This window comes from Lissotriton vulgaris, chromosome 1_1 (assembly GCF_964263255.1).
Source record: "Lissotriton vulgaris chromosome 1_1, aLisVul1.2, whole genome shotgun sequence".
Classification (NCBI taxonomy): Eukaryota; Metazoa; Chordata; class Amphibia; order Caudata; family Salamandridae; genus Lissotriton; species Lissotriton vulgaris.
The window spans coordinates 127,303,827-127,327,652 of NC_141685.1; the positions used below are offsets into that span (position 1 = coordinate 127,303,827).

At 41.1% G+C, this 23,826-nt stretch overlaps 1 protein-coding gene across 1 annotated transcript in view; it reads right to left on the reverse strand.

The window, feature by feature from the left end:
- Window positions 1–1,015: 1,015 nt before the first annotated feature.
- Window positions 1,016–23,826, reverse strand: part of LOC147737749 (uncharacterized) — an 81,215-nt gene continuing 58,404 nt past the window's right edge. Inside the window, exon 2 of the mRNA XM_086943455.1 lies at window positions 1,016–3,537. Coding sequence (XP_086799581.1) covers window positions 1,522–2,568 — 1,047 coding nt within the window. The 5' untranslated portion in view covers window positions 2,569–3,537 and the 3' untranslated portion in view covers window positions 1,016–1,521. The remainder of the gene's footprint in view (window positions 3,538–23,826) is intronic.

Below are 23,826 nucleotides of genomic sequence, written 5' to 3' on the forward strand. Positions count from 1 at the left end.
ATCGATAGCCAAATCTCCATGACCAGCCAAGACCGCACAGTAGCAGCTCCATGCTTCCACACTGTCAAGATGCTCAGAAAAATATTCAAACGGATCTCACTAGACAGCAGCAGGAGTGTCAGATAGCATTCTTCACCAGTAGACTAGACTACGGCAATACCCCCTATGCAGGTACAACCACCAAGTTCACCAACAAATATCAAGCGGTTCAAAATACAGCAGCAGACTCATACTCAATCTCTATCCATGGACACACATCACCCTCACTGACTCCCCATCTAGAAGTGCACCACGTTCAATCCTCCCACATTCACCTACAAAGGCACTCCACATCTTAGTCCTTGCATAGCTCAATGACCACATTCACTTCCATACCCATAATAGGCAACTCAGATGGACTGGACGACTCCGCAACCAAATCCTGCATCACCTCACTACCAGATATGTCTTCTCCCAATCGCCCCCAAGACCAGAAGGAACTCCCCCTCCCCATCAGAGCCTGTTTTTTCTCAATTAGTGATCAGGGTGTCTTGCAAATCCAGTTGGCATAACAACCATAACTGAACGCATCAAGCCTGAGAGTTGCAGCTCATATTTTCACACTTTCACTTCTCCTGCTTTTGGACACTGTTCTCTAGATGCAGCCACAGAACCAGCAATGTTCCGCAAAATGACGTAACACCCGAACCAGCTATGAATTTCCACCAGTATGTGCTTGTTAAATTAGTTTTAGTGTGCTGGGCTTAAAGGGTTATTAACTTAGCAGCGCTAACGGGGCGGGGCGGCCGCGCGGCGGCTGCATGCTGGTGACAGAACCGCTCCGTCACCAGCCGCGGTTGAGCTGTGCTGGTGACGGAGCGGTTCCGTCATGACCCGCCCCGCTCAATACAACTGCCGCGCAGGCGCGAAATCAGCGCCGCGCAGGTGCGGCGCCGGGCCATGACGGAACCGCTCCGTCATCAGCACAGCCCAACCGTAGCTGATGACGGAGCGGTTCCGTCATCAGCAGGGGAGGGGTTAAAGAAATTAACAATCGCTGAGAACAGACACTTTTATAATTTTACAAATATCAGTTTTTTCTTCTTTCCTTCTAATCCAGTCTTTCATCACCTACTTTTTATAATCTGGTATTCGAAGATTCCATATAATTGTAATTTTATTATTTTGAATAAGTCCTTCATCTCAAAAGAACTGCAATTTTTTAATCTTGAGTATGTCCACAGACAGGATGTTGATGGCCTTAAATGTTTGTGTATTTGCTGCACCTCTAGGATTACTTCTATGCGCGTTTCATTAAGGTGTGTTTTTGCTTATGGTATTCAAAGGATTATAGGGGTGATAATCAGAAAAAGGTCTTCACTTATTCAATGTACTTGAATGTTTTTCCCTTGGGTGTGTTTGCTGAAGGCTTATGTAGTAGTGATGACTAACTAAAGCTCTTCACACATTCACTGCACTTGAATAGTTTTTCCAGTGTGCATACACTGGTGCTTAGTAGGTGTGAAAATCATCAAAAGCTCTTCAAGCATTGGCTGTACTTGAGTGGGTTTTCCTCTGTGTGTATACACTGATGTCTTTGTAGGTTTGATAGTTGACAAAAGGCCCTCTCACATTGACTGCACTTGTCTTTTCCCCTGAATGTGTTTGCTGATGAGTCATTAATGTAGAAGATTTACTAAAACTACGTCCACATTCACTGCACTGATATGGTCTTTCCCCAGTATGAGTTCTCTGATGCTGTTTTAGGTGTGCCGATTGACTAAAGCTCTTCTCACATTCACTGCATTTGAATGGCTTTTCCCCGGTGTGTGTTCGCTGATGATATCTTAATGTTGATAAGTTACTGAAACTACTTCCACATTCACTGCACTGATATGGTTTTTCCCCAGTGTGAGTTCTCTGATGCTGTTTTAGGTTTGCCGATTGACTAAAACTTTTCTCACATTCATTGCACTTGAATGGCTTCTCCCCTGTGTGTGTTCGCTGATGGCTTTGCAGGTATGATAACCGACGAAAGCACTTCACACATTCACTGCACTTGTATGGCTTTTCCCCTGTGTGTGTTCTCTGATGAATCCTGAGATATGAGGAGTTCCTAAAACGGCTTCCGCATTCATTGCAATGGTATGGTTTTTCCTCTGTGTGTGTTCGCATATGATTTATTAATGTTGTGGATTCTCTAAAACTACAACCACAATCAGTGCATTTAAATGGTTTTTCCTCTGTGTGTGTTCGCTGATGAATCCTGAGTTTTGCCGATTCAGTAAAACTTCTTCCACATTCACTGCAATGATATGGTTTTTCCCCCGTGTGTTTCCGTTGATGGTTTTGTAGGTGTGATAACTGACTAAAGCTCTTCAAACATTCATTGCATATGAAAGGTTTTTCTCCTGTGTGTATTCGCTGATGTTTCCTTAATGTTGATGATTGACTAAAACTACTTCCACATTCATTGCAGTGATATGGCTTTTCCCCGGTGTGTGTTCTCTGATGCTGTTTTAGGGTTGATAACCTACTAAAACTCTTCTCACATTCATTGCACTTGAGTGGATTTTCCCCCGTGTGCATTCTCTGATGAATCCTTAGCTTTGAGAAGTCAATAAAACTACTTCCACATTCTTTGCAATGGTAAGATTTTTCCCTTGCGTGTTTTTGTAAATGTCTTTGCAGGCCTGATAATTGAATGAAGCTCTTCACATATTCACTGCAGTTGAATGATTTTTCATCTGTGTGCGTTTGCTGACAGCACTTTAGTAGTGATGACAAGCTAAAGCTTTCGCTGCATGTGTATGATTTTTCTTTCTTTGGGTCAGGTATATATTTTTCTTCATCCTATTTCTGCTTTTCCGGATGGGCCAACATGGTTGATAAAGCACTTGCGTTAGTCTCACATTCCTTGCAAGTGTGTGATATTTCAGAAATTGTCTTTCTGATTTAACAAAGTACAATTATCACTAAATGCCCTTCTTAGTGGGCGATTGTGTCTTTAGATTCAATAATGGTGTTGCGTGCTTGTGGATACAGATTAATCATCCTACTGGTCACAACAAATTGGGGAAAAGTTTGTATTGTAGATAGCCGAACTTGTCTTTTGTTCACCCTTCAGTTGTCTGGCTCCACTCCATTGTGCTCTTCTCTGGTTGATGTTGTTTAGTTAGAAAGGGTTTGCAGTATACCTACAGAACTGAATGGTGGGTTGTTATAATTGTGGACAGCAAAGCATTGATGTAACCACATCCTACAGATCCCATGATAAAATGCTGTTATTGGACTTGTTTATACAGGAGGTAGTTTGCCTTAATTCTCTAAAGTTCTTTTCTTCGTCTTGTTGCATGGAGGTGCACAGCTCCGACTCTTACATCTACTGTACTGCCCTTGACTGCTTCTTCCAGGATCTTTCAGTTTATGCTCGGGGTCCTCTGTCTCGGACGTGAAGGCTTTCTTTAATATTGGAGCTTATTTACTATGACTGTTTTTGCAGATTTACAGCATTCTCTTCTTTATTCATAAACATTTTGTGCATCCAAGGTTTTTTTTCTGTTGAATGTAAAAAAAATTAAAATTACTACATGGAAAGATAATGGAATTTGCGTGCACAATATTTAACCGGCCATGAAAACATCTCTGCTATACCAGCTGTGTAACTTATCAAGGTTATTTCACTATAAACAGATATTTCAATAAAAGTTCAGTTGAACATGTCACAATTTATTTATTTCAGAAAAGGTGTTGATTTACCAGTGTTCATAGAGTAAATTAGTAAAGAAAGAACACTTGCATAGCACTTGCATAAATGTTACAGCTCTATGTAGCTGCATATAGTCAAGATTAGTTTTAAACAAGAACAGCGCTTTGAGAAAGAGATGGACGGGAAGACGAAGGCAGCAGGATGCACCTAACAGTGTTGTGGCATTCATCCAACATTTTTGTACATGGAGCTGCCTGGCTTCATTGCCTGCCCCTACAATATGCTGTAGGGCATTGGTTTGTTGATTTGTTTTATTTTATGGTGTAACGTACCTGGTCTGGAAACTGATAATGCGGACCACTGAAGGTGAAAATGGTATTGATGAAATGATTTTGGTGAGCGGATAATCTATTTGAAGTTGAGCAATTGGTGACACCCAATGGTTGTGGAAGTCCAATGTGCAGATTAGTCGACACAAATAATACAAATGCATCCTTTCTGCTTAGCCAAGAATAACAGATAAATTAAGCAGCATGAATAAATACAAGCTGGCATCGTCAGAGTTGTCCAAGGTAAATGGTGTTGTCAGAAGAGCAGATAAACTGATGGTGCCACAGTGGAGGGTGAAGTTGATGGATTTGTTACATGAGTGACATGGTGCTCTAACGGTGCATGAATTTCACCAAGCAGCATACAGGGCCCAAGAAGTTTGCACTTTAGCTTTGCATCTAACTTTATGGCATTCTTACAATAGTTCTGGATAAGTTAATTTGTGACAGGTAGCACTAGTTTCCATGTTGCCTGTGAAAACTGATCAAACTACAAGAGATAAAGCAGATGATAAGCCACACGATGAGTGGCCAAAGGCAGCAGCTCTCAGACGCTGAACTCCATGAGCAACAGCAGCTTGAGGAAAGGTCAGACTTATTGTTTTCTTTAAAATGACTGATCTTTATACTCTAAACTCCATGTAATTCCTCCCAGTTCAATATCTGTTTGTTTCAGAAATATTTTATTGATTTTGATAAGAAAGGCCCATGTTCTCCATAAGAACGGGCTTAATTCCCCAGGATGTATTGCTAATGCAATTAGGAGGGTATGCCTGGACGGTAACTAAGATGGTGGGTTGATGAGTCAGCCCCTTGTAATACCTTTGACAGAACTGGAGTACAGCTGCCAGGGCCATCTAAACATTAGTAGTTATGTACTGACTCAAAAGCATAATTTGCTGAAATGTGAATTGACAGTGTCCATTTCTGTAGAGGCAGCATAGTGGGGAAAGGATGATGTTGGGCCACTGATCCACTGATCCAGCAAACCCTCAGTAAAAAGTGGAGGCAGAGATGTATTTAGATACCTCTTTGATGGCCTACTGTGCGGATACAAAGGCCATATACAGAACAATTCAATTTCAAAACCTTTATTCGACAGCATTGTCATAAAAGCATTGACACCCTAACCTATACATCAGTAAATACTATTCTAAAATACAATCACATTTTAAAACACACATTAAATTCAAAACGCTGACGAATCATGACTAAAAGAAACGCATTTAATGCTAAAAACTCAAATTCACTAAGCATGATTAATTAAATAATTAGTCTACATAAAATCACGTTACATTTCCTCTAACTCCACTGGCTAAAGTGCGAGTGCGAATGATCCATGCCCATCCCAGATATTTTGCTACTGCAATTGCTAAAGGAGGGGAGCTGTTTGATCCCAAAATTCTAAGTGCTTCCTGGCACCTTCGTGTCCCTAAATTCTGACATGCTGGTTTTAACCACCTCCTTCTTGGAGAAGCATAAAGAGGGCAGGCAAACAGAAAGTGCGAGATGTCCTCAACCAAGTCTTTGCAATGGTTGCATACATTAATATTACTAGGCGACCACTTTTGTGTGAAAGCGTTAGGGGCAAACTACCAGCTCTAAATTGAAAGTACAATTTTCCATCCATAGGTTTTGTAATAAAATCCCAGTATTGTTCACAAAATGGAGCAAATTTGATTTCCAAATACCGGGATGTTAACATGGAATGTGGGTTAGAGGTCAACACAGATTGCAAAGTCATATCCCAGTACATTTTTTTCACAATCTCCTTTGATGGGAAGGCAGTTGGGTCAGTGTTAGTCCATAGATGGTCTAGATGGAGTTTTGTTAATAGGTTCCGGATCTCGTTGAGCCATGTTATTGTATGGAACCGGAACATATACAGAACAGACCAGGGACTCGAGACGCGGCCAGGTAATTGAAAAATAACTGCTGAGATGCAAAGGAAAACAACAGCTTCAGGCCATAATCAGACTAATGGACAGTGGGGGGTTGTTAGAAAAACTGTGAAAACACCACACAAAAAGATCCTACATCAGCGTAAACAAATAAAGCCAAATGGAATAAATAAAGCATGACCAAAATGACGAAAATCTAATTAGTAGAACTGGAGATATTGAATGTTAAAGTTTTTAGAGTAAATGGCGCCAAAAGAGTAAAGCACCAGCTGAAGCTATCTGGTCATGGCAGTTCGGGACACAGTAACATGCTCAGGCTGACCGCTATAGATTGTGTGTCGGCTACAGGGACCCAGTTATGCTTGCTGAACAGAGTCCCTTAAATCCACTTTGCGGAGCATTGTGTGGATCCGTGTCGAAGAGGAGTCGTGCAGCTAAGGAGGTGCATTGGTTTTGAGATGTGGCGTGCTTGCAGTGTGAGGTCTTCTTACATCGCCATCAATGGCGGCTTGCAATGTGAAGTCCAAGGCGGAGATGCGCTGCGCAGTTGGGGAGATGTTTCAGTTCAGAGGAGCTGTGGGGCTACAATGTGGAGTCCATCGCCGAGGCTGCTGTCGACGGGGGATGTGAAGGCCTGTGCAGGGGATGTGTCACACTGCGGCAGGTCCGATGCAGTCTCAGGCTTCGATGCAGTTCTTTTGCAGAGGTTCCAATCCATGTAGTGTGGTGATGGGTTGGCTCTGCTTGGGTTTGCGCTGCACAATAGACATGTGTTGGTTCTTCTGGATCCACAGAGGCTAGCAGAGTACCTTAGGCCCACTTCGAAGTGTCCAGGACTTGGGTGACACCACTTGGCAGGAAAGACTTGCAGATGGCAGAGTTCAAGTGCAGATGCAAGGTTGTTGGAAGCCTGTTATGTCCCTGAGGCTTCAGTTCAGGAGGACAGCCAACCAGCCGTTGAAGTCACCTTGGGTTATGGGTTTTAGGGATGCAGGTTCAGTCCTTCTTACCCAGGCAAGAGGGCAACAATTCTGCACAGCAATACAGAAGTCCAGCAGAGAGGCAGACATTCAGCAGCACAGCAATCTTTCTTCTAGGCACAGTATCCACAGGTCCAGAAGCATAATGAAGGGGTGGTTTCAGAGATTGTTCTTTTATACACAGTTATGCCTTTGAAGTGGGAAGAAGCTTCAAGAGGCTTGCCCTGTTATTCCTACCATGGCTCCAGTCTAAACTATAGGGAGTATGCTGACCTTTGTGTGGACACAGGATACAGCCTATTCAGGTGTAAGTGAGGCTGGGCCTAGCTGCTTCCTCCCATCCAGCTAGTGATGGCCCATCCAGTCACACGTTCACTCCCATTGTTTGTGACAGTCTAGGAGGAATACAGAAACCCCACTGCCTACTTCAACTAGTCATGTGACCAGAGACAGGTTGCAGGCACCAAATGGCTAGGGCAGGAAAATGCAAACTTTCTGTAAAGTGATATAGCTGTTCTGTTGGGTGTCGCAATTCCTTAGTGTGAAAAGGTGGTGTCTAGAATATATCACAAATGTATGCAGATCAATGTATGGTCTCAAAAATTATTTAAACAATATACACAACATAGATGGAATGTGGCCCTATATTAAACCAATATTTAACACCCCCATGGTACAATCAATAAAAATCGAGACAACACACAGAATAACTATTAAATATATTGTATATTCCAAATCATATACTCAAATAATATACACAATGTTCTTCGTATATGGCTGTCACAGACACACAAATATCGAAAAATGTGACTGATGACACAACGTGCAAAAGTGCTTAATACAACACAACACAGAAAAATGCACATGAAACAAATAAAGAAATGCCTATCCTTATTGTGCAACTGGTTCAACATACACCCTATCTCTTAATTTATTTCATTAGAAATGGTTGACCACGATCATGGACCAATAAGATAACGTTTCGTCCCTGGTGTGTTAGGGTATACAAATCACGGCAGGTCTTCCTCAGGACTAGTACATTAACGACAGCCTGTACGAGGAAACAAAGCTTCACGCAAGAATGGTGTGTGTTATCCAATAAAATTAATTAAAAAACATAAGGAGGACTCCAAATTGACTCACCTAGCTGTAACCAGATTATGTGGGAACAGGATTCCTCCAGGATAGGCTGGAGCCCACAGCAAGGCATCAACCAGTATGGAGACTGATATCTTCCAACTAGGGATATTATTCTAAAAAGCAGAGATCCCTGAGGGATAAAATGTATTGTCATGAATACTTGGTTTATAATGCCCAAGGAAATGCGTCTGAGACATAGTGGAACAAGAAACGCTCACCGTTTGAGAGCGCAAGAAATCTGCTGTTGCCGATGTCTACTACATGGTAATTGTGCCTCCTTACAAGGTAGTGGCCCCACTGGCCCTCACTGGGACCTAATCGGAGTACCTTTAGGTCTCTGTAATCGTGATTTTAATAAAGTTTTAAACAAAGTGGTGTTGTGCTCCTAATCAATAAAACACATAATATTCATTGAAATAGCCCTTCAGGCAGCTGACACGGAGCATTAGGCAGACCCCAATCTAGACACAGCACACGCTCTACACCTTAGACAACAGCAGCATAGAGCGCACCTGCATGAGCAGACAGCAATAAACATGGCGGCGACTAGGAATAAAATATACGATGTAGGAGATAAAGCCGGAAAATTGCTGGCGTGTTTAGACAAATGAGAAACGGGCACTAGGGGTATACAGCAGGTACGGAAGGCGGGGGGGTCCCTTGTGACAGACCCAGAAGATATAGTACACACGCTGGCTGACTATTTCCGGGAAGTCTATGCACCAACATCAGAGGTGACGGAGAAAGAAGTGGTGCAATTCTTACGGAATATAGACCTGCCGACACTGACGCAAGAAGAATCTCAGGAATTAGAGGCAGACTTAACGACCGATGAGTTACAGCTGGCGATTAGGTCGATACAATCAGGTAAAGCGTTGGGACCGAATGGTATCCCGATAGAATGGTATAAACGGGTAGCAGACACCGTGAGTCCGCCATTATTGGTGATGTACAAAGAAAGCCTCGAAAAAGGCGAACTGCAGTCAGACCAATGTATAGCAACAAGAGTGGCAATCCCTAAGCCTGGAAAGCCGCCGTCTGAATGTACCTCCTATCGCTCTCTATTGCTGCTCAATGCCGAACCAAAGATCCTAGCTAAACTGTTAGCCAGAAGGTTACTGGCTCACTTACCACGCTTAATACACCCCGATCAATCGGGCTTTATGCCTAACAGGAATACGGCACTCAACCTTTGACACCTGCATGGAACGCTGGCAAAGGCTTCATCATTGTCGGAGCCGGCAGTGCTATTGTCCCTAGATGCGAAAATGGCCTTCGACATGGTAGATTGGAGGTATCTCTTTGCGGTCCTCCCACGTCTGGGGTTTGGGCCCACATTTTGTGCTTTGGTGCGGCTCCTATATTCCAACCCCAGAGCGCGCGTGACAGCTAACGGGCACATGTCCAATGAGATACCGCTGGCAAGAGGGACGTGCCAGGGTTGCCCCTTGTCACCGCTCCTGTTCGCGCTGGTCCTGGATCCCTTAGCGACGCTAATTAGGCACACAACACTACTGCGGGGTATTCAATGGAAGGAGGGGTGGGAGGATCGTCTGTCATTATATGCTGACAATATATTAGTGTATCTGACGGACGCGGAGTGCTCCATGCCGGCACTACTCCACATATGTAAAGACTTCGGGAACGTGTCTGGCTACACGATTAACTGGTCGAAATCAGTTCTCTACATACTGCAGGGGCCGCCTCCGCGCATTCCCGCAGACTGTCCACTAGTAATCGCTAGTGATTCATTTAAATATCTGGGAATATACATTACCCAGGATACAGCAGGGGTTTTCTCCAAGAATCTGGCACCCCTGTTGGACCGACTGAGACGAGATGTGCTTCATTGGGCGTCTCTGCCTCAAACGCTACTGGGTAAAGCTGCTTTGTACAAAATGATGGCGCTGCCTAGATTTCTATATGCGTTAGAAAACACACCATTCTCAGTCCCGCCCTGATACTTCAAACAGATAGCGGCTCAGGTATCTGCATTGCTTTGGGGGCATCGCCCCGCACGCATAGCACAAATTAAGCTACATAAGAGTTGGTACGAGGGTGGGATCGCGCTCCCTAACATGCAGCTATACTATTGGGCGACGCACATTAAGGTCATTAACCAGTAGATACATGCACCTCAGGATGATCCGGCATTTAGGGTGGATAGAGCCCAACTGGGTGCGAACAATATGCTAGCGGCATTGTATAATAGGGACATGACACTTAAGCTAAAGGGCCCTACGAAACACACAGTTGCGTTATGGCACACTGCCCAGAAAAAGCTGGGATGGGGAGGGGTTATCACCAGGCTTACCCCGCTATGGGACACCAAGAAGCTGGGACAGCTACGAAAAAGTAAAGGTTTTGAGCAATGGGACACCATAGGCATCTCCACGGTGGGAGATCTTTGGGACAAGGGTACGGTTATACCGTTTCCAAAGCTGCAGCAACAGTATAGCCTGAGCTCCACAGAAATCTACAGATACACACATGTAAGGCATGCATTACTGGCGGTGATCCCACAGGATACTGACGTACCAAAGGCCGCCCCACTGGAGGATAGGCTACTCACTAACCACATGCAAAAGAGAGCTACGTCCTTCACATATAGAAAACTAATCAATAACCTACCAGACCCAACAATCCCATTGAGGGCCAGGTGGGGGGCAGAGGTGGGGGACATGGATGACACAGAGTGGCTGGAAGCTGCGGCATCGCCCAGGGAGGTGGGAATCTCTGCGAGGTTCCGGCTAGTACAGCACCAAATCCTACACAGAGTGTATTATACTAGGACCACACTACATAGAATACAGAGAGCTCAGCACCCATACTGCCCAGAGGCTGCGGAGAGGAAGGGTCCTTTATTCATACATTATGGGACTGTGTAAAGATAGTGGATTACTGGCGGAGGGTTCTGCGTACAATGTAACAGGCACTCGGGGTGTCACTTCTACCAGAGCCACAGAGATGCTTACTTAACATATGGGAGCCAAATGACCTCACATGCTATGGACAAACTTGGGCCATACTGGGATTCATAGTAGCAAAAAGAAACATTGCGCAGAAATGGGATGCGGTGGATGCACCGTCTTTGGCATCCTGGAGTAGGGACATGGACATGATTATGGTAACCGAACGAACGTTGTACATCAATCGAAAGAGCCTCCGTAAATGGGCCAAAATCTGGGCGGCATGGAATACCTATCATGGGGAAATTTGTGAACCTATACCAGAATATGAGGATGATAGCTCAGATGAGGAATAGGATGGGCAGGTGTGGCCGAGCAGGACAGATGGTATAAATGGGACTGTTACACGCTATACACCTAGACGACCTGCTTATTATTGTGTCTTGGGGAGTCTATGACGTTGGCCCTCAATTCCTCCTCCAAAGCGTTAGTATATATGGAAAAGAGGAATGGGGCCAAGACACAGCCTTGTCTAACTCCCCTCTCCACGCGGAATGACTTGGTACACTCTCCCTTAAGGCCATATCTGACCATTGCTGTGGCTCCTGAATATAATTGCCTTAAAAATTGCACAATACCTGGCTCAACCTTTAAATCCTCTAAAATGCTCCAGAGCTTGTTATGTTCTACACAATCAAAGGCAGCCGTGAGGTCTGCAAATTTTGCATACAGACGCCCAGACTTTGCTTGGGTATACTTCCCTTGTAATAATGTAAAATTTTAAATCTGCTCCACCGTGCCCATCCCTTCCCTAAACCTGTATTGAGCCGGGCTTAGAATGCTGTTATCTTCCGCCCAGGTTTGAAGTTTCGTTAGCACCACTCTTCCTGCGACTTTCATTAACGAGCTATGTGAGTAAAACACCTAGGACATCAGCATAATTAGATGACCAAATTAATTTAAGCCAGCAGGTGTGAAGAATGAACAAAAACTTAAAATTGTATACAATGTATAAATTTAATACGTATTGATTAAAAATCATATAGACAGACAAACTATATGATAGGGCTAAAAATACAATTCATTAAAACCAAACAAGAATGTCATACTACACTACAATTCCTCAAAATCATACATATAGTGAAAAAACAATACATTCATGTAATTAAATGACATAAAAAATACAATCATAAAGCAACTCGACGCGCGTTTCGGCAGAAAACCGCCTTCCTCAGGAGTCTCTGCTGATAATCTAGAGAAGCAATTATAAAGAAAAAGATATATGTCATACAAGACTAGGTATTTTTCACATATTTAACATACTTGTTTAACAGATTCTAAATAGTACTAGCTTCACTATAATTTTCTACAATATGAGTACATATTCTCTATTGCGACTTCGTCTAGACTCACACCTACTAGATTTAAACATTACACAATTTTGGTCATCTCATGTCAGTTGATTGACAGATATTCACAGAACTACATTGCACAGTACTTATCCGTATTGACATGCTGTTATCAACATATATACATTTACAATATGGGAAACTTCATAAATACATATAGCCTGAGCCACTTGTTTAATGCTAATGCCTGATCAGTGATAAAACCTTTATATAGGAACCAAGATTAGAGAAATACTTTGAACACATGATGCCAGAGATAACAATTATAAGTGTGGTCAATATTTTTCCTGATGACATATATTGGTTACTTTAGTGTATCCTCACTAATGGCTTTATTAAACTAGAGAGGTTTCAGACTGATGGCTTTATTACGATGGCGCGAGATCAGACCGGTGACTAGCCCATATTTCTCTCCTACTAGAAACAAAATATTACCTTATATTGTACAGATAGCGTCCTATTTTTCACTTGATGTTCAATCGTTGAACCACCAAAGGGTAGTTCTGAAGTGCGGGCGATGATCAATGGGTCATTCTATATTATCCTGGTACTCTGATGATACAGACAAAACAAACACTATAGGTTAAGACGTACGCCTAGCTATTTAAATAGGCTAGAATTGTTGACTCACTGAAAATGTCTCGCTGCACGTAAGAGGGTAATTACAAGAGAAAGAGGGAATTACCTTTAAGAATCTACAGAGAGAGCTTCGTGTATTGCCGTGGTTATTGATGCCGCCAGGTAAGACACTTTTTTTGATAGCTGTCAAATCGAAAAGAAGGAACCATAATCGGTAATTGTAGACAAATGTGGCCAGCCTGGGTAAGGTGTCTGTTATTCACTGATCTTAGCTCTATACTAGGAAAGGCATATACCTACCTCTCGACTTCACAATGAAGATCTTAAAGGGGGATTCTGGAACATAATTGGTATAGCTCGGTGTTTCCGAAAATTGCGGAACCCGAAAGTCTGCAAAGATAGAGAAAAGATTTCTACGATGATAGAATAATTAAGATTGTCAATTAATAGAAAGTGGCAGATGCCACAAATGGCGACTTTCTGCTCTAGGCAAGTTAAAAATAACTATTGATTAATGGTGTCCGCTACTTGTAAAGAAAGGTGAACACATACCTTCCGTATTTCTAAAGAGTCTATTTTAGGGATTCTTGATCGTGGCAGTAAATATTCGGCGTTCTCGAGATGGCGAAAATAATGAAACTAAAAAGAGATGTAAACAGAACGGTGTCAGGGTGGTGCGCTCAGTATTTATCAGGCTATTCATGTTAAAGGAGGGGGGGGGTTTGGGTGGTTATCTAGCAGAGTACGGGAATCCTCAGACTGAACTCGGTGGTTCTTACCTTGGTCAGACGATAAATCAAACGGACAGCAAGATGGTGCTGCTCCAGTCGGACGTGGACCGTCACATCGGGTCCTTCAGCCGTGAAAATAACACCAATTCAAATGGGCTTGTATTTAAAGCTCCAATATTGGCGCGAACTATGCGAATAGGTAGTAGACAGAGATGAAGGACTGTTTAACCACGGCATGTAGATATAGCGAGCCGTTTCAAAATGGCGTTCTAAATAGTCACCACCATGATGAATAAGTTAATAAAAGTGAATCATCATATTGCTTTCACTTAGAGATAACATTCTAAATTCAAATACTGCATGGCTCAACGATATATGTATGCAGTCAAGTGTAGGGGAACGATAATTCATTCAAGTTCTGTAGTCGTCTACCAGAGAAAAACTCATTTCAAGATGGCGCTCCATTTAGCTATCAATGTACATCACTATGGCCGGATATTTACGAATAGACCGAGATATAGTTGATGCGAGCCGATGAACAGACTAGTCAGTTAGTTGCTATATGGACAGAGAGTTATCCCGATATTTATAACGGCCAAAAAATAAGTAGTGTCTATTCCAAAAGGAGCAGACAGAACTGAAGATGACATTTCTAAATTTTATTCAATGTAAGGAAGCATTACATAGATAGATATATACTATGCTGCTAAACAACTGTTGTGAAGTTGTCAACTATTAAAGATCGATATTAAGTCAAAGAATGATTAATTAAATATACCTCATACCCAATGGGTCGGCATATCAAAGCGCCAATAGGTCGAAATATAAAGGAACCAATATACATATGGATATATAGTAGATATATATATACAATTAGCAGGGATCATAGTTCATGTCGTGAAAGGATCATGCATTCGAAAATAAAGGTAGTAGTCATTCAACAGAGTGGGTCACTTATAAGAGACATATAAGTTACTAGTAGTTGAGTGGGTTTAGAAATATTGGTAACCCTGAACAGTCGTTTATCTATAGTTGGTTGCTAGTTTAGGTAATAGCGTTCTCCCACGGTATCTCAGCATTTAATCCTCTTTTGAAGGTGCCCATGGCAAATATCCAATAGACTTCTCTTTTTCGTCTGACTTTGTCGCCACCTTTGTTGTCAGGGAGTCTAATCTTTTCTAGAATGCACCACTTAAAGTCGTCTGGTCCATGTTGTTTCTCTGCAAAATGTTTGACAAGGGGTGCCATAGTTTTGTTTGTACGAATGGCAGACCGATGTTCAGTAAGCCTGGTCTCTATGGGTCTAGAGGTTTCACCCACATAGCCCAAAAAACAGGGACACCTGATAAAATAAATGCAATAAGCTGTTTTGCAGTTCCACATGTCTTTGGCGCTAACTAGGCAACCATTGTGTTCAAAGGATTCTCCCGTAATGATATTATTGCAGGACTTGCAGGATGAGCATTTAACCGTGCCTCTGACCGGAAAATTGTTTGTAAGAGATCTTTGGACAAATTCTGAACAAGCTTTATTGTTGGTGAACCGGGAGTGCACAATCAGATCCTTAAGATTTTTATTCCTACGATGGGCGAACATTGGTTTATCTAGTTTACAATTGGTTGGGTTCGAGTTTAAGATGTGCCAATTAGAGTTTACAATGTGTCGCACCGTGTTGTCAAGAGTAGAGTGTTTTGTGATGCAAACTAGCTGCGTGTTTGCATTGGTGGGCTTAGGTCTGAGGAGAGAGTCTCTATCATAAAATCTAGCTCTCTTGTATGAGTCTCTGACTAACCTATGAGGGTAGCCTCTATTTAGAAACTTTTGTCGCATATTGTTCGCTTGGATATCAAAGTCAGCTAAAGTTGAACAGTTCCTTCTGACCCGAAGGAACTGGGAGAAGGGTATACTTTCTCTCTGGCATCGAGGGTGGAAACTTTTGAAATGGAGAAGAGTATTCCTAGCAGTTGATTTTACGAAAAGATCCACAATAAGTTTGTTATTCCAATGTTTTATAATTATGTCCAAAAATTCAATCTGGTTATTATTGTATTGTGCTGTGAATTTAAGATTTTCATCAGCCAAATTGATCCACTCTAAAAATTCCTTCAGAGTCTCTTCCCCATTGGTCCAGATAAAAAAGATGTCGTCAATATATCTGGACCAATGGGAAATGGACTCATAAAAGGGGGCTATTTCATTGTGGATGACTCTAGATTCGAAAGCTGCCATATAGATATTGGCGATAGATGGGGCAACAGAAGCTCCCATGCTAACGCCTCTAATTTGGCGATAGAGAGTGTTGCCAAATTCTACAATATTCTCAGTGAGTCCAATATGTAGAATATTCAGGATAAAGGCTTTTGGACATTTAATGTTAAAAGTATCTATGAACCAACTTGTTGCGTGAATAGCCTCCTTTTGGGGTATATTGCTATATAATGCCTCGACGTCCATAGTTACTAACAAATCTTTGTTGGGATCAAAAGGTAAATATTCAACTTTAGATATCATAGCGCTTGTATCTTTAATATATGAAGTAATCTTCGGTATGTGAGGTCGTAGGACTGAATAAATATATTTTGACAGGGGCTCTGTGTTTGTACCTATGGTAGACACGATAGGTCTGTAGGGTGGGTCGATTGTACTCTTATGAATCTTTGGCATGCCATAAATACATGCTGTTTTAGACTGATGGTGATTTAAAAATTCAAATTCTTTCTAACTGATATCCCCATTGGTGAGTGCTGAAGTAGTTAGGTGTCGGATTTTGTTGGAAACAGATATTATTGGATTACTTCTAACAGGGGAATAGGTGGTGAGATCAGAAAGCATAGACCTCATTTTTTGTTCATAGTTCTCCGTATCTATTAGGACAATACCGCCCCCTTTGTCACAGCTTTTGACAATAAGGGTATTGTCATGCCTTAAATTATTGAGAGAAACTGATTCTTCTCGGCTGAGGTTATATATAGGTTTAGGTATGTAACGAAGGGCTCTTTCGAGTTGTTGGAGGACCACCAACTCGAAAGTCGCAACCTCAGGGCCTAATTGGTCTAATGATGGATTGAAGGTAGATGGTAATGAGAGCTGTCTAGTTTCTTGGGGATTTTCATTAGTATCTGTCTGCATAGATAAATATTTCTTTAACCTAATTTTGCGAAAAAAGGAAATGATATCTTTTTGGAGCTCAAAAACATTAACTTGGGAATGCGGAACATAGGATAACCCTTTAGATAATAGTGATTCTGTGGATGAATCGATGTTTTTTGAAGACAAGTTGAAGATAGGAATTATGTCCCTTATCCCCAGTATTGTCTGTTGCGTGTTTCGCGGATGAACTGGGGTTCTTGTGGCTGTTGCTGCTGGTGATGATGTTGATATTGTGGTTGCTGTTGATATTGTGGTTGCTGTTGGTATTGTGGTTGTTGTTGGTATTGTGGTTGATGTTGCTGTGGGTGGTGGGCCTGTTGGAAATTGCCCCTGGTCTGGGTTTGAAAATGGACTCTGGGTCTCCCTCTCCTTGGGCCTCTGTTGGACAAAAAAGGCTGTTTTGGTCGAGGGACATTATATTGGTTTGAATTACCTTCAGCTTCATAGTAGTTACTAGGCCCTTCGTTCTCTGAGTCGGATGAGTCCGTGAAGTTATTAACTCTTTGGGGTATTTGTCTAGTTTCGTCAACATAATGATTCTGTTTATAAAAATCTTGTCTTAAATAAGGGTAAGTTCCTTCCAGTGTATAGTAACGTTTGTCTTTGGATAATTTATCGTTCTTACGTTTGTTAAGATATGTACTAAATGACTCCAATTCCTTATTGGCCTCTTCTATTTTTGTCATTGCATCGTCAATGTTAATTGTGCTTTTAAGTTTATTCTCCAGTGCTTCGATTTCTTTTTTAATCTCACTAGCTAGCTCCTTGGATGTCTCAATGATGAGGATCATGAGATCCCTGGAACACCTATTTGCAATAAGGCTCCATCTCTCTAAAAATGGCCTATGATTAACAAACAGACCAGGGACATTCCTTACTTTAAGACCCATGGGGATAATGCCGTTCTTCAGATAAGCCAACATGAATTCCCCATGGGCTTCCATACGTGTGAGTCTCTTTTTAAGTTCGGTAAGTTTTAGATAATCCTCATTATTTGATATACTGGTTTGATTTCCAATGGTAGGTGTGACATTAGTTCCAACAAGCGATGCAAAGACTTCATCAGAGAAGCCAAACGTTGGTAATTGGGCCATAGTTGTAAAGGCAAATTAGTAAGAATACATAAACTATGGACAGAAAGAAATGGGGGGATAAGTACTGACAATATTTGATATGAACTGTAATGATACGGAGAGGAAAAGCCCTACACAGACAGGCTGTGGGTTAATATATGTGAGAAAAACAAGGACCCCCTGGGTACCGATATGGATTCCTAGGGCAGGGTAAACACCTATGTGAGTAAAACACCTAGGACATCAGCATAATTAGATGACCAAATTAATTTAAGCCAGCAGGTGTGAAGAATAAACAAAAACTTAAAATTGTATACAATGTATAAATTTAATACGTATTGATTAAAAATCATATAGACAGACAAACTATATGATAGGGCTAAAAATACAATTCATTAAAACCAAACAAGAATGTCATACTACACTACAATTCCTCAAAATCATACATATAGTGAAAAAACAATACATTCATGTAATTAAATGACATAAAAAATACAATCATAAAGCAACTCGACGCGCGTTTCGGCAGAAAACCGCCTTCCTCAGGAGTCTCTGCTGATAATCTAGAGAAGCAATTATAAAGAAAAAGATATATGTCATACAAGACTAGGTATTTTTCACATATTTAACATACTTGTTTAACAGATTCTAAATAGTACTAGCTTCACTATAATTTTCTACAATATGAGTACATATTCTCTATTGCGACTTCGTCTAGACTCACACCTACTAGATTTAAACATTACACAATTTTGGTCATCTCATGTCAGTTGATTGACAGATATTCACAGAACTACATTGCACAGTACTTATCCGTATTGACATGCTGTTATCAACATATATACATTTACAATATGGGAAACTTCATAAATACATATAGCCTGAGCCACTTGTTTAATGCTAATGCCTGATCAGTGATAAAACCTTTATATAGGAGCCAAGATTAGAGAAATACTTTGAACACATGATGCCAGAGATAACAATTATAAGATGTGTGGTCAATATTTTTCCTGATGACATATATTGGTTACTTTAGTGTATCCTCACTAATGGCTTTATTAAACTAGAGAGGTTTCAGACTGATGGCTTTATTACGATGGCGCGAGATCAGACCGGTGACTAGCCCATATTTCTCTCCTACTAGAAACAAAATATTACCTTATATTGTACAGATAGCGTCCTATTTTTCACTTGATGTTCAATCGTTGAACCACCAAAGGGTAGTTCTGAAGTGCGGGCGATGATCAATGGGTCATTCTATATTATCCTGGTACTCTGATGATACAGACAAAACAAACACTATAGGTTAAGACGTACGCCTAGCTATTTAAATAGGCTAGAATTGTTGACTCACTGAAACTGTCTCGCTGCACGTAAGAGGGTAATTACAAGAGAAAGAGGGAATTACCTTTAAGAATCTACAGAGAGAGCTTCGTGTATTGCCGTGGTTATTGATGCCGCCAGGTAAGACACTTTTTTTGATAGCTGTCAAATCGAAAAGAAGGAACCATAATCGGTAATTGTAGACAAATGTGGCCAGCCTGGGTAAGGTGTCTGTTATTCACTGATCTTAGCTCTATACTAGGAAAGGCATATACCTACCTCTCGACTTCACAATGAAGATCTTAAAGGGGGATTCTGGAACATAATTGGTATAGCTCGGTGTTTCCGAAAATTGCGGAACCCGAAAGTCTGCAAAGATAGAGAAAAGATTTCTACGATGATAGAATAATTAAGATTGTCAATTAATAGAAAGTGGCAGATGCCACAAATGGCGACTTTCTGCTCTAGGCAAGCTAAAAATAACTATTGATTAATGGTGTCCGCTAGTTGTAAAGAAAGGTGAACACATACCTTCCGTATTTCTAAAGAGTCTATTTTAGGGATTCTTGATCGTGGCAGTAAATATTCGGCGTTCTCGAGATGGCGAAAATAATGAAACTAAAAAGAGATGTAAACAGAACGGTGTCAGGGTGGTGCGCTCAGTATTTATCAGGCTATTCATGTTAAAGGGGGGGGGGGTTGGGTGGTTATCTAGCAGAGTACGGGAATCCTCAGACTGAACTCGGTAGTTCTTACCTTGGTCAGACGATAAATCAAACGGACAGCAAGATGGTGCTGCTCCAGTCGGACGTGGACCGTCACATCGGGTCCTTCAGCCGTGAAAATAACACCAATTTAAATGGGCTTGTATTTAAAGCTCCAATTTTGGCGCAAACTATGCGAATAGGTAGTAGACAGAGATGAAGGACTGTTTAACCACGGCATGTAGATATAGCGAGCCGTTTCAAAATGGCGTTTCTAAATAGTCACCACCATGATGAATAAGTTAATAAAAGTGAATCATCATATTGCTTTCACTTAGAGATAACATTCTAAATTCAAATACTGCATGGCTAAACGATATATGTATGCAGTCAAGTGTAGGGGAACGATAATTCATTCAAGTTCTGTAGTCATCTACCAGAGAAAAACTCATTTCAAGATGGCGCTCCATTTAGCTATCAATGTACATCACTATGGCCGGATATTTACGAATAGACCGAGATATAGTTGATGCGAGCCGATGAACAGACTAGTCAGTTAGTTGCTATATGGACAGAGAGTTATCCCGATATTTATAACGGCCAAAAAATAAGTAGTGTCTATTCCAAAAGGAGCAGACAGAACTGAAGATGACATTTCTAAATTTTATTCAATGTAAAGAAGCATTACATAGATAGATATATACTATGCTGCTAAACAACTGTTGTGAAGTTGTCAACTATTAAAGATCGATATTAAGTCAAAGAATGATTAATTAAATATACCTCATACCCAATGGGTCGGCATATCAAAGCGCCAATAGGTCGAAATATAAAGGAACCAATATACATATGGATATATAGTAGATATATATATACAATTAGCAGGGATCATAGTTCATGTTGTGAAAGGATCATGCATTCGAAAATAAAGGTAGTAGTCATTCAACAGAGTGGGTCACTTATAAGAGACATATAAGTTACTAGTAGTTGAGTGGGTTTAGAAATATTGGTAACCCTGAACAGTCGTTTATCTATAGTTGGTTGCTAGTTTAGGTAATAGCGTTCTCCCACGGTATCTCAGCATTTAATCCTCTTTTGAAGGTGCCCATGGCAAATATCCAATAGACTTCTCTTTTTCGTCTGACTTTGTCGCCACCTTTGTTGTCAGGGAGTCTAATCTTTTCTAGAATGCACCACTTAAAGTCGTCGGGTCCATGTTGTTTCTCTGCAAAATGTTTGACAAGGGGTGCCATAGTTTTGTTTGGACGAATGGCAGACCGATGTTCAGTAAGCCTGGTCTGTATGGGTCTAGAGGTTTCACCCACATAGCCCAAAAAACAGGGACACCTGATAAAATAAATGCAATTAGCTGTTTTGCAGTTCCACATGTCTGTGGCGCTAACTAGGCAACCATTGTGTTCAAAGGATTCTCCCGTAATGATATTATTGCAGGACTTGCAGGATGAGCATTTAACCGTGCCTCTGACCGGAAAATTGTTTGTAAGAGATCTTTAGACAAATTCTGAACAAGCTTTATTGTTGGTGAACCGGGAGTGCACAATCAGATCCTTAAGATTTTTATTCCTACGATGGGCGAACATTGGTTCATCTAGTTTACAATTGGTTGGGTTCGAGTTTAAGATGTGCCAATTAGAGTTTACAATGTGTCGCACCGTGTTGTCAAGAGTAGAGTGTTTCGTGATGCAAACTAGCTGCGTGTTTGCATTGGTGGGCTTAGGTCTGAGGAGAGAGTCTCTATCATAAAATCTAGCTCTCTTGTATGAGTCTCTGACTAACCTATGAGGGTAGCCTCTATTTAGAAACTTTTGTCGCATATTGTTCGCTTGGATATCAAAGTCAGCTAAAGTTGAACAGTTCCTTCTGACCCGAAGGAACTGGGAGAAGGGTATACTTTCTCTCTGGCATCGAGGGTGGAAACTTTTGAAATGGAGAAGAGTATTCCTAGCAGTTGATTTTACGAAAAGATCCACAATAAGTTTGTTATTCCAATGTTTTATAATTATGTCCAAAAATTCAATCTGGTTATTATTGTATTGTGCTGTGAATTTAAGATTTTCATCAGCCAAATTGATCCACTCTAAAAATTCCTTCAGAGTCTCTTCCCCATTGGTCCAGATAAAAAAGATGTCGTCAATATATCTGGACCAATGGGAAATGGACTCATAAAAGGGGGCTATTTCATTGTGGATGACTCTAGATTCGAAAGCTGCCATATAGATATTGGCGATAGATGGGGCAACAGAAGCTCCCATGCTAACGCCTCTAATTTGGCGATAGAGAGTGTCGCCAAATTCTACAATATTCTCAGTGAGAACAATATGTAGAATATTCAGGATAAAGGCTTTTGGACATTTAATGTTAAAAGTATCTATGAACCAACTTGTTGCGTGAATAGCCTCCTTTTGGGGTATATTGCTATATAATGCCTCGACGTCCATAGTTACTAACAAATCTTTGTTGGGATCAAAAGGCAAATATTCAACTTTAGATATCATAGCGCTTGTATCTTTAATATATGAAGTAATCTTCGGTATGTGAGGTCGTAGGACTGAATCAATATATTTTGACAGGGGCTCTGTGTTTGTACCTATGGTAGACACGATAGGTCTGTAGGGTGGGTCGATTGTACTCTTATGAATCTTTGGCATGCCATAAATACATGCTGTTTTAGACTGATGGTAATTTAAAAATTCAAATTCTTTCTGACTGATATCCCCATTGGTGAGTGCTGAAGTAGTTAGGTGTCGGATTTTGTTGGAAACAGATATTATTGGATTACTTCTAACAGGGGAATAGGTGGTGAGGTCAGAAAGCATAGACCTCATTTTTTGTTCATATTTCTCCGTATCTATTAGGACAATACCGCCCCCTTTGTCACAGCTTTTGACAATAAGGGTATTGTCATGCCTTAAATTATTGAGAGAAACTGATTCTTCTCGGCTGAGGTTATATATAGGTTTAGGTATGTAACGAAGGGCTCTTTCGAGTTGTTGGAGGACCACCAACTCGAAAGTCGCAACCTCAGGGCCTAATTGGTCTAATGATGGATTGAAGGTAGATGGTAATGAGAGCTGTCTAGTTTCTTGGGGATTTTCATTAGTATCTGTCTGCATAGAAAAATATTTCTTTAACCTAATTTTGCGAAAAAAGGAAATGATATCTTTTTGGAGCTCAAAAACATTAACTTGGGAATGCGGAACATAGGATAACCCTTTAGATAATAGTGATTCTGTGGATGAATCGATGTTTTTTGAAGACAAGTTGAAGATAGGAATTATGTCCCTTGTCCCCAGTATTGTCTGTTGCGTGTTTCGCGGATGAACTGGGGTTCTTGTGGCTGTTGCTGCTGGTGATGATGTTGATATTGTGGTTGCTGTTGATATTGTGGTTGCTGTTGGTATTGTGGTTGTTGTTGGTATTGTGGTTGATGTTGCTGTGGGTGGTGGGCCTGTTGGAAATTGCCCCTGGTCTGGGTTTGAAAATGGACTCTGGGTCTCCCTCTCCTTGGGCCCCTGTTGGACAAAAAAGGCTGTTTTGGTCGAGGGCCATTATATTGGTTTGAATTACCTTCAGCTTCATAGTAGTTACTAGGCCCTTCGTTCTCTGAGTCGGATGAGTCCGTGAAGTTATTAACTCTTTGGGGTATTTGTCTAGTTTCGTCAACATAATGATTCTGTTTATAAAAATCTTGTCTTAAATAAGGGTAAGTTCCTTCCAGTGTATAGTAACGTTTGTCTTTGGATAATTTATCGTTCTTACGTTTGTTAAGATATGTACTAAATGACTCCAATTCCTTATTGGCCTCTTCTATTTTTTTCATTGCATCGTCAATGTTAATTGTGCTTTTAAGTTTATTCTCCAGTGCTTCGATTTCTTTATTAATCTCACT